General features: G+C 34.9%; 3 protein-coding genes across 5 annotated transcripts; 2 read left to right on the top strand and 1 right to left on the bottom strand.

The window, feature by feature from the left end:
- Positions 1–1,309: 1,309 nt before the first annotated feature.
- LOC129296130 (CASP-like protein 1E2) lies at positions 1,310–2,634 on the top strand. The gene is made up of 2 exons (XM_054934726.1): positions 1,310–1,957; positions 2,059–2,634. The coding sequence occupies exons 1-2, from the start codon at positions 1,599–1,601 to the stop codon at positions 2,402–2,404; spliced, it is 705 nt and encodes a 234-aa protein (XP_054790701.1). The 5' UTR covers positions 1,310–1,598; the 3' UTR covers positions 2,405–2,634.
- Positions 2,635–3,874: 1,240 nt separating this feature from the next.
- LOC129296118 (zinc finger protein CONSTANS-LIKE 13) lies at positions 3,875–6,573 on the bottom strand. The gene is made up of 4 exons (XM_054934718.1): positions 5,883–6,573; positions 5,271–5,483; positions 4,600–4,874; positions 3,875–4,239 (listed from the first exon to the last, which is right to left on the bottom strand). Exons 1-4 carry the CDS (start codon positions 6,468–6,470, stop codon positions 4,146–4,148), a joined length of 1,170 nt encoding a protein of 389 aa, XP_054790693.1. The 5' UTR covers positions 6,471–6,573; the 3' UTR covers positions 3,875–4,145.
- A 6,285-nt stretch (positions 6,574–12,858) lies between these two features.
- On the top strand, positions 12,859–16,466 carry LOC129295261 (E3 ubiquitin-protein ligase MIEL1). Of its 3 annotated transcripts, XM_054933766.1 has the most exons (12): positions 12,877–13,125; positions 13,234–13,321; positions 13,508–13,564; positions 13,702–13,734; positions 13,819–13,896; positions 14,009–14,052; positions 14,182–14,222; positions 14,307–14,389; positions 14,476–14,567; positions 14,694–14,763; positions 15,856–15,894; positions 16,183–16,466. In XM_054933766.1, the coding sequence occupies exons 1-12, from the start codon at positions 13,073–13,075 to the stop codon at positions 16,303–16,305; spliced, it is 801 nt and encodes a 266-aa protein (XP_054789741.1). In that variant the 5' UTR covers positions 12,877–13,072; the 3' UTR covers positions 16,306–16,466. The 3 variants fall into 3 exon arrangements, 2 of the variants coding, with proteins under 2 accessions (XP_054789733.1, XP_054789741.1); XR_008589551.1 differs by lacking the exon at positions 14,694–14,763 and adding an exon at positions 14,818–14,925 and having other exon boundaries at positions 12,859–13,125; positions 14,182–14,389; positions 16,183–16,278; XM_054933758.1 differs by having other exon boundaries at positions 12,870–13,125; positions 14,182–14,389.
- The last annotated feature ends 1,675 nt before the right edge of the window (positions 16,467–18,141 follow it).

Below are 18,141 nucleotides of genomic sequence, written 5' to 3'. Positions count from 1 at the left end.
GTTTTTAGCCAATTTATGCTTCCATTTTTTAAATTTAATTAGAGGAGTATTTTAATCCAATGAAATTATTTTTAATTGTAGTGAAGGACTTTGATCCTTTCACGAGATTTCAAAAATTAGAGGTCCACAACTGTCATTAATTCTCTAGAAGGGATTGCAACTGTCACTTCCCCTATAATAAATGCATTGGTTATGCCCAATTTACGGTTGTAAAAATTCAGATTTTCGACAATGAGAAAGTGTACAATTATCCCGGCCTGTCTTTGGTACTTCAGATTTACGGTTGCAAAAATATTTCTTTTTTTTTTTTGGTAATAAGAAAAATTTCATTTATATTATGAAACCAAGCCCAAGTTAAGGATATATTTTCAAAAAAACAAAAATCGTCTTGTTCAGTGTGAGAAAATTATCATTTAGTTTCTACAGCTTGATATGAAAGTAATTCAATATATAAATTTTACTTTGTTATGACTTAGTTTTTATAATTTCAATTTTATTATAATCAGTTCTTAAACTTTTGATTCGATATAATTTACTCCCTGTATTTTGGGTAATTTAAAATATTAATCTTTATATTTTTAAAAAAATTATAAATATAAAATTATTTTAAAATTATAATATTTATAATTTAGTAATTTAAAATATCAAACCTTAAATTTCAAAATAATTTTAATATTTATAATTTTATTTTCTAAAATAAAGAGATCAATATTTTAAATTACTCAAAATATAGAGATTAAGTTGTACTAAATTGAAATTATAAAGATCGAATTGCATCGAGTTAAAATTTAAAAATTTAATTATAACTGAGTTAAAATTATAAAAGTTACAACGAGTTAAAGTTTAAATATTGAGTTATAATTAAATCTAAATGACTAATTTTTCTTTTGGATTTTAAATTTTCAAAATTATTCTCACTTTTTATTTTTTAAAATAAAAAATGGAAATAAGTTTGAGCTATTTATTTTTTATTTTTAAATTTTTAAAATGCATTAAATTTGACCATTGTAAATAATATTTAATTACGATCCATCTATCCCATGCCATCATTATTAATTACTATTGATCACTACTATTGATCTTTTTTAATTCTAAAATTATTTTATGCTAACATAATCCAATGATTTTCTATTTTGTTTTGTTTTAAAAAATATATTTTTTAAAATTAATTTACAATTTTTTTAAAAAAAGAACAAAACCAAACAATTCCTAAGTTTTGCACTGTTATCTCTTAGTAGTTAGACTCCCTCGCTTTTAAAATGCTAGTCTAATTTTATAACAAGTGCACAAATTCAGGAATAAAAAGTTAAATAGAAACTACTGATAAAATCTATCAAACAAATTGTTATATTTCAGAACTACCCATTTTAATTGAAGTAAGATTTACATTCTCAAGAAGCTACATATTTCCGGGCAAACAAGGATAAACTGCGTTAAGTTGAGTGGGAAAAGGGTTTATTGATCTAAAGAAAGCAAAAGTGATGAGTTGAGGAGACGATGACAAATTTGGAAGTACGGTCTGACGGAAGTTGGAGGGAAGCGCAGAGACAGAGAGGATAGCCAATTGAATTGAGTAAGGGCCGTACGATGAGGCTTCAATGCAAATCAACTCCCCCACCTTTCTCATTCAACGTCTCTGCAATCTCCACCCATCCTTCCTTCCCTCGTTATATCAACCCCCTTCCCCTTCCTCTCCTATCTTACTTCTCTTCTTCTGCAACAACATGGGCAGCCAGAACCAGCCCACCACCATTGATGGCGTTCATGTCAAGCCGTCGAACACTCCCCCTCCCAGCTGGGTCAGGCCTTACCGTGTCTTGCTCCGATTTCTCGCGCTCGCACTCACTCTCGTCGCTGCTTTCATCGTCGGCCTCGACAAAGAGACCAAGACTATTTCCTTTTCCGCTGGCATTCACTTCCAAGTCACTGCTCACTGGAAATACATGTCAGCTTTTGTGTAAGTTCTATACCTTCGTCTCCATCTCTTGGATTAATATAGTTTAGTTAAGTGTAAGCTTCCGCACTATACATACACGTGCATGTGTGTTACTGGGTCAGGTATTTTCTGGTCTCGAACGCTATTGCGTGCTGCTACGGCGCAGCTTCTCTGGTGATAACGGAGGTGGCGGCGAGAAGAAGCGACAATGGGAACAACTTGAGACTGAGGTTGGTGGTGACGATGTGGGACCTCGTGATCATGGCTCTGCTGTTCTCGGCCAACGGCGCGGCGGCCGCAGTCGGACTGATAGGACAGAAGGGGAACGAGCACGTGCAGTGGATGAAGGTTTGCATCAATGAGTTCAGCGCGTATTGCCGGCACATGACCACTGCCATTGTTCTCTCCCTTGTCGGCTCTACGGCGTTCCTCTGCCTGGTGGCTCTCTCCCTCTTCAGACTCAACTAGCCACCCATTCTGTGTTTTTCTTTCCGTCCACCGTAACTCTTTCTCTCAGTCTCGCTTTTAAGATGATGCCCATATCGTCGCAGGCCGCTTAGTTAATGATGCTTTTTCTTTGTAGTCAATTCTCAGACCAGATGGTAGATAGGTCTATTTACTCGGTTTCAGTAGCACTGTAGCAATACGTAATATTGTTGAATATATATATATATATATATAAAGCTAGTTCTCTTAAATTGTTTCTGAATGCCTGGTTGATGATCCATCAATTGTCTTTAGGTCAATTGAGTGAAATCCTTACAGGGAAACAGAAAAGCTGTTCAGTGGTATTAACCAATGAAGACATGTAAATATGACCATGAGTGAGTGAGGATGGCGTCATGTGTGACTCGCTTTCTATCTATATAACTAAAAGCATGATGAACATAAACCCTAAAACCAGTAGTTTTAAAATTATATGTAAAAGTCCTCAAACTAGGGTCTCTTCAAGAATCCAACCTACGACATAGCTTGCTGGAATAATGAGACCAGTCTGACCCTTACATTAATTATTGTCCAACGAAAGCAACAATATGGGAACTAGTTTGAGAAATTGCTAGTGCCAACAGCTGAACAAGATGTATCCAACGTTCTGTGACGTCAACATTTAGCAATCTGGACCCCGCCTTGCACCCTAATCGGGCCCAAAGCAATTTGTCAAACGATTATGATTTTTCTCTGTATCTTTTGTATTCCAAATTAATGAGTTTAACTATTCGGTCTGAGTGTAGTTTTAAGAGAATTTCACTCTGGAATGAGTAACTGGAACTCAAATCACATGTAAAACTACTACTGCTATCATTTCTTCTACTTCTAGCGAAAGTACAATATGAGATCCCAACTGTTGATCATTCAGACACAAGTCTGCAAAGTTCTTGAACAATAAAGCTTAACCATGGTGTCGTGTATTAGGCGTTTTTGCATAGCCGGGTCGGTTGTCTATGGGAATTTTCTGGTTGTGTCCCGAGTCACAAATCAACTAGGTCTCTATGGCCGGTAACTTGAAATACACGTGTACTGTATTAAAATTCTTGAAGCTTGAGAGAAATAGTGGTTCGAGACAGAAATCGATCGTCCCTCTGCATGCTTAAACAACGAACATACATTCTTGTCACCTAGTTCATCAGAGGTAAAGCCATGTCGGAGAGAAGTACACAAGTCTCAAATGAGGTTGAGCTGACGAGAAAGGGAGAGAACAGCCACTATTTTGGCCTTAACGAGATCAAATAACCAAATGGCTCCTTTCGATTCTAAATCTCCCATCCAACAAGGGGTTTTTACAGGAGTGAGAACCATTTATGAATGCAACAAATTGCAAGAGAGGATCTGATCCTGGCTGACACGGTAATTAATATTTCATTTATCCAATTCTTTTGACTGGTAGATATTTTGACTAGGAGGGAGAAAGAAAAAAAGAAAATCGGCAAAGAAGTCACGTTATAACAAGATGCAGCCAAATTATAAATTGTGTCCTGAAAACCTCAAAAACTGAGCTTTAGCTTCCCAAACTATCATTACATGGAAAAACTGTACTGTCATTCTATGTATCGCTACAATAGCTCCACATATCATCTAAAGCTCTAGCTCAAAGGATAATTGTTTAATGCAACATGAAATACAAGTTCACTATGTACAAAATAGCTTGTAGAAAAAAATAATAATAATAATCTTGCATAAACATTGCAGTTCTGACGTTATACCAACAACTTCAGTGTTCTTCTATCTTGGCAAAACGACCCTTGATTCTTGTCCTGCTTTCTGCCCGAACTTTTCGTGATTCATACCTAATATGCTTGTCGAATCTGTTATTTTCCACGTAAAGGGTATCAAACTCAGTGTCATGAGTCAAAGGATATTTTTTTAAAGCATTAGATTATTGGGACATAAGGAGCAAATGATTGAAAAATTTGGAAGGAAAGACCAACACTTGAAGATCATTACAGATTCCAAATTTACAATGAATCTCAAGAGATCTTTAAAAATAAGCATCGATGATTCTTGAAACTCAATTGCAGATCTGCAATGCATCTTCAAAAACCTTCAATGCTTAGAACTTTCTCCCAACATTTTCATCCATTTAGTCCTTATACGCAATTTACCCTGGACTGGAATATTTCAGCTCGGACTTATGCATATATAAAAAACAACGGATTCCCCAGTACCTTCTTGTTTTCTTCTTCTCCTTGTAACGTAATAACGCAGAGTCTCTTTCTTGACTTGTCAGCTCATATGGAGCAACTTTTGGCGTGGTGGACAAGTTTTCGGAGTCAAAAGAGTTTGGCAGTTGTCCACCATTGTTAAGATAGGTAGGACCCTCACAGACATTGGAAATTGAATGTAAATCATGAACTCCCTCTTTATAAGTTCTCAACGGCGTATTAGGACGAACAACTTGATTTGCAGTCTCACTATCTCTAGGCCCCTCAAAAACACTTGTCTGCACATGTATTGTTAATTAGCAGGAATGTCATACATATAATCAAGAAAGCCACATTCAGTAGTTCAGAATCTGGCATACTCTAAATGATAACAGTCCAGGGTTAACTGGGACATGAACTACGATAGAGCAGGATATGTTAAAGCAGAATCTCAAGTATGCTTCAGTGGTGTTCCAATCTTGAATGACAAGTCAGAAATCAATTTGTCACCGATTACACAAATAATAGAAACGATAAGAACAGCAAAATAAGATGCAAATGCAGCCAAATGATACAGTGATAAGACATACTTTGCATGCACATATACATGTGTAAACACTGTATGGACTAATTAATAGGAAACGATTGTGAAAGAACCCATTATGAGGATAAATGCCAACAGATAGAAGCTTTACCTCGCACGAAGCAAAAATATCAGCTTCGAAGTCATGTTCAAAGCCTGTGGAAAAACTTTCCAACTGCAAATACTGTTCAGGGACCGTGGGGTGCCTGGTGCTCAGTCGTTCAGTATCTACATCTCCAAAATTCAAGCTGGGCTCCGACTTTGCAAGCTCACGAAGTTGACTAATGATTTCTTCCTTGTGTTGACCACAAGCAGCCTTCCGGTTCTGATTCAACAACAATATCCTGAACAAGTCAAAATTGCAATAATACAGAGACTTTCAATGTTTTTCAAGCATCAAGTAGTCTAAGTTCCAACTTCCAAGAAGACAACTCAAGGAAGATTACTTAGCACAACAAACATGCAATCTCCGTACCAACGTTACTAGTTGGCAGTACTATAACTTATCTCTTAACCCATAATGCATAGGGAAATTTCCAAGACAAAAAAACAGCATCGACTTCAATTTAGACCTAGGATGAAGTTAATCTAAAAATTGAACTTCGCAGCGCTAACGGGGAAAAAACTAATACCAAAGGACATAAATCTGGAACGCTTAATTTCAATTGCATTTTCCGTTCCCTCAGCGACAAAACAAGGGAAGAAAATTTAGGTCTAGATATACCTTAGGCAGAGGAGGAACCTCCATGGCCTGATAATTGTGAGACGAGCCTGTAGAAGTTATCAAATCGTCAAGACTAACAACAGCAGGAGCATCCCATACCAACAAATCCGAAAGGCCCTCCTCAAGCTCAGATCCTACTAACCCATCACCGTCACCGACGCCACATCCTCCGCAGTCCTCAGTCGAAAACAGGGTTTTCTTCCCCAAATCTTCAAAACCCAGAATCGTTAACAACTCAGTCACGGAAGGACACCCCGTGAAGCCCTCGAGCGGCCTCCTATCGTGCACCAAAGACAGCGAAAGGTTGTGGCGTTCCCAATCACAATTCTGGCAGAAAACGCAGCTTTCGGTAGAACAGAGTATTGTGGCAGGCGAACCGTCGCAGGCATTGCAGAGCAGAGCTCGAGTATGCTTCGAGAAGAGCTGGTTGGTAGAGTGAACTTCACGATCACAAGAGAAACAGAGCTTCGCAGAATCAGCTCGGCAGTAAAGCAAACCAGTGGAGTCGCCACAGTAGTCACATAGCCGTTGAGCTTTCGGCTCTTGATCTTTATCCGATGGATGCGGGTGCTTCGGAGAATCACTCATATTTTCCGATGTTCGGAAAATGAGAAAGGCTTGAGATTTATGAAGAGGAAAAGGGTGTGGAAATATGGCTTTAAAACAGCGCTAAGGAGAATTTTGGGATAAAAACGAATGAATGCGCGAGAAAGGTTATCATTTCTTGGTGATCACGAATAGGTTTGAAAACGATGCTTCAACCTAGTTTTTCCTTACACTGTAAAAACGATCGTTTGAAGTTTAACACAAAGTTTGAATATTAAATCAAGTGAACACACATATGAGGAAAGATTCTTTTAGCTGGTTATGACTTTTTGCTACGGCGTCACCACTCACTTTATTGCTTTAGAATTTGACATTGGTTGACAGGTTGTAAGTCAAAGTCATTATTAAGATTAAGAATTAAAAATTCAAAACACCTATTTACGGTAGTTGCTTGGTGAAGTTAAATTATAAAAAAGATTGCCCATTTCCATTCAAGGAACTTTATTGGAGAAAGGGCTCAGGCTTTCCCCAAAACTTGAGGGGCAAGCAATAAAAAAGAAAAAAAAAAGAAAGAAAGGAACTAGTTGTTATAAGTTGTGACAGTAATTCCTTCACCTCACCAGTAGGAGGATATGTTTAGTAACTTAGCACAATAGTAAATATAGATGTTATCAAGAATAAAAATAATAAAAATAAATATTACAATTTTTTCCTGCATCACTTCTTTTTTTTTATATTTAATGTTTTTTGTCACTCCCTACACAGCCAAATAAATTTTCTCTGGTCATACTGGTTTCGTTTATTCAATAATTCGACATTCCAAAAATACTTAATTTAGTTTTTTTATATAATATAATTATGATAATAAATTTATTAAAATGGATCGACATTATTTTACAATAATAACAATAACTGTAATAATTATACTACTACTACGCAACAGTATTCCCAAAAACATGCCGTCATTAGCCTACAACTAAGGCACTTCACTGCACACAAAAAGGTTTAACAGTATGCAGATTCCGTTTAATCATTTTCCTGAAAAATGGTAAAAAGTGCAGATTACTTCACTGAGACAATACGAGAGTCAATCCCAGGGTTGTTACTTCAGCAATACAATGGGTCAAAACTGTAAATTTCCAGTACATAGGGCTTATTTTTGTTAGAAAATGATGATAAATGAGGACGTGGATTTATGTGGTTCAAATTTCCAAGAAAACTGTTAAGAACAGGGTTGGTATGGGAAATGAATGATGAAAGATGTAACATTTGTATATCTCGAGATAAAAGCATGAAGAAGCAGGAAAAGTAAAAGGGCTGAGAGTGGAGCATATCATTATCAAGTGGGAAAAGGGATATTTATGGGTGTGGGGGCAGCCAGACCTTTCTGCCGAAGTCGCTGGAAACTCTTTGCATCACCAGAAAGGCGTCCGTCCAAAAGTGAGTCGTCAACCAGATTTTGTGATCTTTCTAAGTCTCATTACTTCTTAATCATTATCCTTTGGTTCAATCCTTTATCTTATAACAACTCTTGCTCGACTGGCTCCTCTAATCTCTTCACTCTCTCTCTCTCTGATCTTTGGACGTTGCTGTCAAACAAAAACGTGACAAATTTATGACTCTGACCTCTTACCCCAGGCTTCATGTGAAGATAAGATCGGTTACTCTTTCTTTTCTCTCGTTTAACCCCATGCATATAGTAAGCTCCATCCCACAGAAATCCGAAGAGCCAAACTTTCCACAGTTCTCTCATCACTTTAATAAATAGCTCGATCAAAGCCTTGCTCAGATCCATATAAAACCCCATTCTTTTCAGGGGGCCAGATTCACGTTTAGGCAAGTTATATACAATATATTATCAAATGAAATATCAGTATGAAAACACAGTCTCACTTATTTAACCGACAGGCAAAAATCAGACAGGAAAGAAAGGTTATTAAAGGTTTGCACGCCTCAATTCTCTGACATATTGAACATTGACGTCCGGCAGAAAAACAAAACTAAGATTAGTACACGACCGCCAATAGTTAAAAGCAAATAAAAGAAAACAAAATGCACCCTATAAATTCAGGATAGAATCAAAAATCAAACAAATTAAGGAGAAAAAACACATGGCCAATGAATATCAATCAATATAACGTGCAACAAAATGTAAGCTTATGCCAATATACTTTACAGGGTTTGGGAAATAATTGTAAAGACAAGGCCTCAGTCCAACAACGGTCATAAGCCCAATAACAATACTAAACAACAAATAGCCCAGCTAAAGGAGTCCAGAGTACCAAGCCCTAGCGTTTTTTGTTTATTTATGTATTATTATTATTATTATTATTATTATTATTATTTGTACAGACGGCAGGAAATGAATTTGCTTTGGCTCTTTACGCCGTTGCTCGATGTCATCTTCTTTTGCCCATTTCTTACGTAAAAGTCACTTAGTTAATAGTTCACGCTTTAAATAGTAAGCCCCACAAATCTGGACTTTCTCTCCCTTCTTGGACAAAGGCGCGCAGCAGCACATCAAATGAGAAAGAAAATCATCAATATACCCAACCTGCCATGGAATGCAACAGTTAGTTATGAAACATATCTATCGGAGCCAAAAAATGCTAACAAGTATGAATATAATAAAAGTCTAGCTTTTTTTTTCTTCCAAATATTAACAGATATACAATCTGAAATTGTATATTCTAAAACTCAACTTGAAAATTATATAATCAAGAAACAGTCAGAAAAGTACCCAAAAAATCATGTCTACAGATGGGAAGCAGTACCGTGATGTTGAACATCCTGAAGCCTCCTCCTTATGCAGCAAGTATAGCAACAAGAAGATAAAATTAATGAATATGCCATCAATTCATTACATGCTTCTGCAGAAGCTGAAAAAACAGCAAGCTGAAATTACAGTAGTTGAGCTTAAATGTTGTTCTCAGTAAATGAACCAGATTGAGAATTCATTTGCTACAGTACTATTACTGAAAATGATGATGGAACTAAGAGGGCCTTCATTCAGATACCAGGGGATTGTGATTTTAAAAGTAGCTTTTTGGAGGACCTCCCCATCGAAATTGAGTCCCCAAGTCTTGCAGAAGACCTCATTTCAGGTGGATAGAATTACAGTACTATTACTAAATATTTTTTCTTTTTTATTTTCTCTTTTTCTTGGAAAATTATAGCTTCAAACAAAATGCGCTTTTAATGATATTTATTCTAAGTAATATGAAAAGTTAAATTATTATATATATATATATATATATTTTCCTTTATCATCACACGGTGTATCCTGGTCTGTTTTATTCTCATACTAATATAATGCAAAGGATGCTTTTTTATCACATAAAGAGGATAATTTTATTGCCAATTTTTTTCTTGGAATAGTGAGAAACGATATAGTTTAGAGGTTACCTTTATTTTATCACCAAGGTTAGTATTAAATATGAACAGTTTTTTCTAATAAAGATTCAAATCTTAATCTGAACAGTTGTGAAAAATTAACCTCTTCTATTAAATCCAACCTCTATTGATTAAATATTTACAATTTATTTTAAAATTTTTTGTCAAAAATTAACTGTTATCAATTTTATAGTTTGGGATTGTCATTCTCCCTATTTTTAATAGCATATTTAAATTTAAAAATTATCATAAATATTTAATAAATTAAATGATTAAAGTGGCCTTTAATTCAAGATTCAGGCAAGAAATCTACCTTTTATATTTTTCAATATGGGGTCAAAATATAATATTTTAAATATTAATAATAATCAATATTTGTTCTGCACACCAATACACACAAGATACCGTTTCATTTATTTATTTATTTAATAATAATAATAATAATAATAATTTCTAACTAAAGGTACGTTGAGATTTAAGATAAATTTTATTAGCTTGAAATATTGATCGGGATCGCGTTGAAAGAAAATAATTATCCGATAATATCCTATCTGATCTTAAACTTGTTTAAATCTCACTATTTATTCTTAGCTCCCCTCCAACACTGTATTCACTCGTGAGTCGTGAGCATTTTCTTTCACGTACGGAACATTCGAGAAGTGAAGTCCCTTGTATGATCTTCGTCCTTAAGCCTTCGAGGCAAGCTGGAGCGCTTTTACTCTTCATTCTTTTTTTTTTTTTTAATTGGTGATTTTTCCCCATTCAAGTAACGTCGTATTTATTTTTATTATATTAAATTTCATTTTCTTTTCAGATCTACAGCCTGACGTTATATTGGAATTTCCAGTTTCCATCTGACCCTGTGAGAATCAAAGGCTTGAGGTAATAATATCACTGTCCTTTTTTTAAAAAAATTTAGTTAGTACTTAAAAGCACATCATCGTGCTCTTAAAGCCGTCGTATCCAAACACTTTGAGAGCTGCATCAATATTTTTTTTATTTTCTCTTTTTCTTGGAAAATTATAGCTTCAAATATGAAAAGTTCAAATATTATATATTTTTTCTTTATCATCACACAGTATATCTTGATCTGTTTTTTATTCTCATACTAATATAATGAAAAGTATGTTTCTTCAATCACATAAACAGGATAATTTTATCGCTAATTTCTTTTCTTGGGATAGTAAGAAACGGTATAGTTTAGAGTCTGCCTTCATTTTTAATTGAATAATTTTTTTTAATAATACATCAAAACGTGAAATCCTACGATGCCACGCAGAGAGCATGTATATTTATTCTCATAAAATTAATTTATGATTAATTAAAACTAAGCTTCTTGTTTTTTTTTTTTTGTACAATACAGAAAAGCGCTCCTCCATCGCTCAGCTAAGAATGTCTAATCTATTAACTCTCGAAGATTTCAAAGGCAAAAAATTGAATCCAAATTCAACTCGCTATGAAATTTTGGTACTTGTTATGGAAGTTGCTGCTCAGAAGTTGAAGGACAAAGAAAAGGGCCAACAATCATTAGTGAAGAATGAGAAAAAAGTTGTGAAGAAAACAAAGGAAAAATCTCCACAGAAAGATAACAACTCAAAAAGGAAATCGTTCAAGACAATGGACAGCAAAGAATGGGTAAAGTGTATGACGGATAAGAAGAGCAAGAGGCAAGATGATTCAAGTGCGTCACCGTCAAACTTGCCAGAAGAATTTCAAAGAGAAATTATTAACAGATGTGGTGGTTCAAGACCAAATCGACTCTTTCGTCTCATCCAAAAGACTTTACACGAAACAGACACAAGTAAAAGACATGGCAGGCTCACCATTCCTTGTAATCAAATAGAGAGCTTTGAGTTCTTGGAAGACAGTGAGATTACACTCCTTAGGCAAAAAGAAACCATTAGAGTGCCATTGATTCATAGGCCGAGAGAGAATGGGGTATCTTGTCCTCTCACTGAGACGATACTAAAATTCGGACAATGGAATTTGCATCAAAACAAAGATGATCCTAGGAAAGTGAGCTCACAATATGTACTAAATGGTGGTTGGAACACAGTAGTTTCTGATGACCGGCTCAAAGCTAAAGCAACGGTTGAAGTCTGGGCATTCAGAGATATTCAAAGCAGGCTTTGCATGGCACTTGTCGAACTTGGACGATAAAAGTGAAAACAACAAATTAGAACAAAAAAATCATTTGAGATTATTTATTATTTTCTTTTTACAATTTCCTCCGCCAGTGTAATGCCTTTAAATTTATATTAGTTTTGAAGTTATGATATTTTTAATTTTGAAAACATGCATGATATATATATATATATATATATATTGTCTTTAAATCTAGTCTCTACTATAAGCTTGAAATTTACGTTCTCATTTTGTTTTCAATATATATATATATATATATGCGTATATATAACACGCTTGAAATTTATGTCTCTTGTAGATGAAGATCGATTACATTCTGTTCACATTTTAAGCTTCAAATTAAATTTTCGAGAGTTAAGGAACTATCAATCTTACTGTTCCACCAAATGAATCCAATCTCCAGTCTTTGAACTGCAATACAGTATAATTTTTTGTCTGTAAATAAATTTTTTGTCAGGTTTTGGATGTGATTCTCTCGCATATGATCATACAATCGAAAGCATATAAACTCTTTTGAGTCTTAAGTATGTAATCCTGGTTTTTACAAATCAAGTTGGAAATATCGAAAGGTATATTTAAAAAAAATAAAAATTAATCCTTCTCCATCATTTAATTTTATAATTTTTTTGGGGCTAAAAGTTTGAAATTAAATTGAATAATATATATTTGGCCAAAACAATTGAATAATTTTAATAAACTGTAGTTTTTTTTTAAATTTCAAAATTAAACAGTCAGTACAAAAGAATCATTTGGCAAAAAGAAAAGAATAGTAGCCTAATAGTTCTAATTTTTATTTAAAAATGATCCATGTTTAATGTCAATAATATTTATTTATTATCTCCAAAATTTCCACCGTTCACCTTCCCTGTGACGATCATGAAAACGGTTGGCAAATTGTGGATCCTGACTGGATATTAAACCCATGAACGGTCCTACACTGAAACTATCCCTTGGAACCTGAAGTACTTACTGGCCCAAAAATGAAATAAAATAAAATAAAATTAGTGTATGGCGATTGCGGCAGCATCTGCATCTCAATTTGTTGGCCCTATTCTGAATTTAACCAAATTGGTCGTTGTCGTCCTCCTCGCCCTTACTCCCAATCGATGGAAGACCCTTCAACGCAAGACAGAGAGCACTTTGGAATGTTGCAGCATGGGTAATTTCACCATCGCAGACTCTGCAATATTTCGATTCTTGTTTCAATTTCTGTTGCGTTCATTGTTTATGTTTTCCCCCGGCTCTGATGTTACTAGCCCGTGTCTAGATGCGAGCACTACAAGAGAAGGTGCAAAATTCGAGCTCCGTGCTGTGACCAGATCTTCCCATGTCGTCACTGCCACAACGAGGCCATGGTCTCTTGTCCCTCTCTTCCTTTCTTATATTTACCTTCATTTATATGCATTTCTAGACTGTGTATCATTCATATCCGAAAATTCATTGTCCCTTCTTTTGTATTTATCTATTAGAAATTTCCAACGTGTTTTATTCCTTTAATTTTTCCATTGTTTGAAATGAAATCTGTTGTCTATGTGATAAAGAGCTCTCTTGACAACCCCAAAGAGCGCCATGAACTGGTCAGACGTGATGTTAAGCAAGTAAGAAGCTTGCCTTTGCCTTTTCCCCCCTAACTCTGCCTTCAATTATTGACATTTTATATATGTTTTTTTTTCTATTTTATTTGTTGTCGGTATTGCTTCTTGAAAAAACGTGGTCGTGCGTTTGGTTATTTCAGGTTATATGTTCAGTCTGTGATGCTGAGCAGGAGGTAATTAATGTCTCATTTATTGTGATTTATTTAGCAGGATTGAATCTAATTAACTTCTAATTCTTCTTTCACTTGATAATTCAGGTTGCCAAAGTGTGTTCTAATTGTGGTGTCAACATGGGAGAATATTATTGCGAGATTTGCAAATTCTATGACGATGATGTAAGATGCTTTTTTCAAATGAGCCATCTAGTCTGGATGAAGTGAACTGCATTGAGATTTTATTTCTTTATCTTTTGTACCAACGTTTGAGTTATTGTTTCTTTTGTTGCAGACAGATAAAGGGCAATTCCATTGCGAGGAATGTGGTATTTGCAGGTTAGCAATCACATTCACAAGATGAAATGACCCGTCCAGTTTAGATTCACTATAATTTGGTTGTATTGTTTAGATCATTTTCTTATGAAATGTTGAACTGTATGTCATAACAAACTTCCTTATTTTTAGGGTTGGTGGTCGTGATAACTACTTTCATTGTCAGAAATGTGGTGTGCCCCCTTACCAACATCATGCTAGCTTCTTGGTTTTTACGAGTATAATATTATTTCTTGTTTTGTTTTGTATGAGTACAGGATCTTGCTATGCAGTGGGCCTGAAAAATAATCACTTATGTGTAGAGAACTCAATGAAAAGCCACTGCCCTGTCTGCTATGAGGTTTATGCTGTAGTTCTTCCAGCTCCTCATTTTCTTAGAACCATCATGGTCAAATATTTTCTGACAGTACTGGTCTCTTCTCCTAGTATCTATTTGACTCAATTAAAGGCACCACAATTATGAGGTGTGGACATACGATGCATATGGAATGCTTTCAAGAGATGGAAGCCCAAAATCAGTTAGCTTACTTTACACCAAATTCTTTTTTATACCTATTTCTTTTAGATAAACAGAGTCCATCATTGGTAAAAGGCTCTTGTTTTACCATCCATCATTGGTAAAAGGCTCTTGTTTTACCATTCAGGTACCGTTGTCCTGTCTGCTTGAAGTCGATATTCAATATGTCGCAGAATTGGAGAAATCTAGATCTTGAGGTGTGCAAACCTTTTATAACCTTTCTCTCTTATCGAATTTCCCCTTCTTTTCAGGATCTCCTGAACAGAAGTGGGTTTAGACCACCCTAGGACAAGGGAACTCCAGAGGGTGAAAACATGAAGGATGTTGGTGACATTTTTAGTTTAACTTCACAATTTCAGGTTTCCAGTAGTTGTTGGTTGACTGTAATGTATGCTAGCTTGTAGCACAGAAACAAAGAAATGAATATTTGCTTAATGATATCACAGCATTTTTTTAATATAGAAATTGTAAAACCTTCTAGCTCAGGTTATCTGTGCTCCAGCTTACCCTTTTTATATTCTTTAATTTTCGTTTTTTAAAAAACCAATGGATTTGTCTTGACTTAGGATTCTGATCCGTACCTTAAAATAAAAGGTAACAATGATTCAGCTGTGTTTGAATTTTTGTTAAAAAAAAATCATAGATTTTCCGTGCAACATCTTTATTTGTTTTCACATTGACTACATTTTCAAGTTATTACTTCTTGATTACATTCTTTGATTTTGCCCATATCCGCCTTGGCCCCCTGAATCGTGTGGTTTAGCTGTAAGACTTCGAAATCATTATTAAAACAGCCCACCTAGCCAACAGTTCCAAACTATGAATCTGGCAAAATCAGTTGTCCTTTAAGATTCAAAGATGCGCCAAAATATCCTTATCCAATTAGTTAGTCAGAACCAATTTTTTTTTTTTTATTTCCCAGCTTGTTTATTGATTCATAACAGTAGTAGTTGTACTGCATACGTCCGTGAAGATCACGTAACTATTACTTATTACTAATGTTTCTTAAGGATTGGAAGAAGTATCATTCATGCACAGACCTTTCAACGTTCTTCCTTGATCCTTTATTTTATTTTTGTGCTTTCTAAAGGATTGTCAAGGGCATCTATTCTTTTGGACTTGGGGTCTCTCGTGCTCTTCCATAATTTTCCTAACTTTTTGACGTTTTCCATGCTGCTGAACATTAAGTGATTGCTACTTTGAACTCTGATTTGTGATCTTGATGATCGTGGCCCGATAAATGAAGCTGGATGATTCTATTTTGATGTGGTTATTTTTTATGTTGACAGATTGAAGCTGTTCCGATGCCTCAGGAGTATAAGATTGAGGTTGTTACTTACATCTCTGTTATTCTCTCTTGGCTGGTCTTCTAAGAGCATAACTAGACAAGTTATTAAATCCTGTTTGAATTCTAAACAAATTCATAGTACGCTTTCTGCATGACATGATTGAAAGCATCATATACATATAGTTATAGGACACCGCTGACCCTGAGCATATATAGAAGAGAAAATAAAATGGAAAAGGCGAATGGGGGGAATATATTGGAAGTTTCTCATTTTAGGTTGCTCTTGTAAAACAAAATTTAACCACTGGGTTGCTTGTATATCTTACAGGTCTCGATTCTGTGCAATGATTGCAATACCCCCAGCGTTGTGTCCTTTCACATTTTAGGTCACAAGTGCGGGCAATGCGGTTCGTACAACACCCGTAGGATTTCAACTCCTGAACATCAATGAAGGTTTATGGTTTAATTGCTTATACCAGATTACAACTACAAATTCGCCGTTTCCCTTTCTGTTTGCCGTAAAAAATAAAAAGACAGAGAACAATTCCAGTTAGACCGACGGCCTCATGTTGTATTACTATTTCAAAGGAAATTGCAGTTATCTTGTTTGTACGACTTGTCTTATGAGTTTTCGGATGACAGTGGATGATGACACGGTCAAGCCTGCTCATCACAAATCAGCTTGTAGAAAGGCTTGGTCATCGTATATGCTAAAGTGACGAGAGAAACATGGAAAGTTTGATTCTTTCTCTTGACCAAAACTGGTCTTTTTTAACGCTTAGGACATCCATAATGCATAATATACAAAGGATCGAAACCATAAGATTGAGATATTGTAATTAAATAATGGTTAAAATGACAATTTGGCTCATAAACTCCAAGCTCAAAAACAAATGAAATTCTAAACACATTTTTCGTGCATTTTTACTTTTAAACATTTTAAATTATGGCAATTTTCTTGGCCGTTAATTTTGACAATTTGGTGAATAAAAAATGATAAAAAAAGACCAAGATATTTTTTTGTCATTTTTTGTTATTTTTGGGGCATTGTTTTTATTTTTGCCTTTTGGGGTCCTTTTTTATAATTTTTTTAATTATTTTTTGGTTAATTAACAATTAAAATTGATTTCTGTCAACTGTAGTTGTAATATTGTCCTGTTTTCAAAAGTTAAAAGGGATAATTGTGTTAAAAATAAGTTTTAAGGTTTTAGACGTTTCTAAACTTATGATAAAGCTTTGGCACCCAAGTTAATGATGGGAATGAAACTTAAAAATAGAAATTCAAACACTTGCACGGCTCACACCCACTTTAATAGATGACAACTTAGCAGCAGGGCAATAACAAGTTAGAGTGCCTACAATGACAAGTCATGGTGCTTGTAATGCCAACTAAGGGCGCTTGTAATGACAACATATATTACAACTTGCAGCTTACAACTTCACATTGGGTTACCCAATTGACAACATTGCAATTAGAGCTTTATTAAATCAATTATAGCTTTGTTACTAAAACTTACTGAACGAATGAAACTTCCCAATTGAAATTTAAACATTTTAATGCCTTATACCCAATTTGATAAATGACAGGTTAGGAAAAAGAGAGTAGGAAATGATAATTGACTTTATATCATAATGTATAACTTAATATTAGAATGTATTCAAAATATATTTACAGTTTATGTTGCGCAAATTGTCGATACTTTTATTTTTAAAAATGTAGGATGTAATATGTTTCTGATACATGCAAATATAGTTATAAAAAAATTATAAAAACATTAAAGATATAATTTTAATTTAAAAAATATCCAACCTAGCATATATATTATATATTATTTTTTTGACCAACAGTGAAAGAGGCATATATCAAAGATAGAGAAAGTCAAACAAGATAGATATAAAACAACGCTGCAAAAACAAAGAAACAAAAGACAAGACTAAGCCCTAAGCCCAAGTGGCAGAGGCCTGGAAAACGCAAGAAACAAAGCCACAAACTTTAGCCAATCCCTTCCTTGTCCCTGATGGTCATAGGCTATGGGGAGTCACTTTGCTCTATAACTATATCAGATGACGGTATGTCAAGGAGAAGGCGTGGAGGTTGAAGGATCCAACCATGGAGAGCCACACCTTTTAGAGAGTTAGCTGCTATTCAGTCAACTGCAGTGTTTCCCTCAGGAAAAGGAGAGTAGGTCTTTCAATCTGATATTTTCCAAGAAATCAGTCAGCAAGCCATGACAATTCCAATGGCAATGAGACGTGCTTTTGGTGATGATAGCTGAGAACAACTCCA

The sequence above is a fragment of the Prosopis cineraria genome, unplaced genomic scaffold (genome assembly GCF_029017545.1).
Source record: "Prosopis cineraria cultivar Desert tree isolate PC_DT_omini unplaced genomic scaffold, ASM2901754v1 PC1, whole genome shotgun sequence".
Lineage (NCBI taxonomy): Eukaryota > Viridiplantae > Streptophyta > Magnoliopsida > Fabales > Fabaceae > Prosopis > Prosopis cineraria.
Note: the sequence above shows the minus strand (reverse complement) of the source record. Positions and strands in the feature narration are given on the sequence as shown.

Coding starts and splice junctions, on each gene's coding strand:
- LOC129296130 (XM_054934726.1), top strand. CDS start 1,599: ATGCAAATCAACTCCCCCACCTTTCTCATTCAACGTCTCTGCAATCTC. Junction 1,958..2,058: donor AAATACATGTCAGCTTTTGT/GTAAGTTCTATA, acceptor TTACTGGGTCAG/GTATTTTCTGGTCTCGAACG.
- LOC129296118 (XM_054934718.1), bottom strand. CDS start 6,470: ATGAGTGATTCTCCGAAGCACCCGCATCCATCGGATAAAGATCAAGAG. Junction 5,484..5,882: donor AGGTTCCTCCTCTGCCTAAG/GTATATCTAGAC, acceptor TTGTTGAATCAG/AACCGGAAGGCTGCTTGTGG. Junction 4,875..5,270: donor ATATTTTTGCTTCGTGCGAG/GTAAAGCTTCTA, acceptor ATACATGTGCAG/ACAAGTGTTTTTGAGGGGCC.
- LOC129295261 (XM_054933758.1), top strand. CDS start 13,073: ATGGAAGACCCTTCAACGCAAGACAGAGAGCACTTTGGAATGTTGCAG. Junction 13,126..13,233: donor TTTGGAATGTTGCAGCATGG/GTAATTTCACCA, acceptor GCCCGTGTCTAG/ATGCGAGCACTACAAGAGAA. Junction 14,764..15,855: donor GGAGAAATCTAGATCTTGAG/GTGTGCAAACCT, acceptor TTATGTTGACAG/ATTGAAGCTGTTCCGATGCC.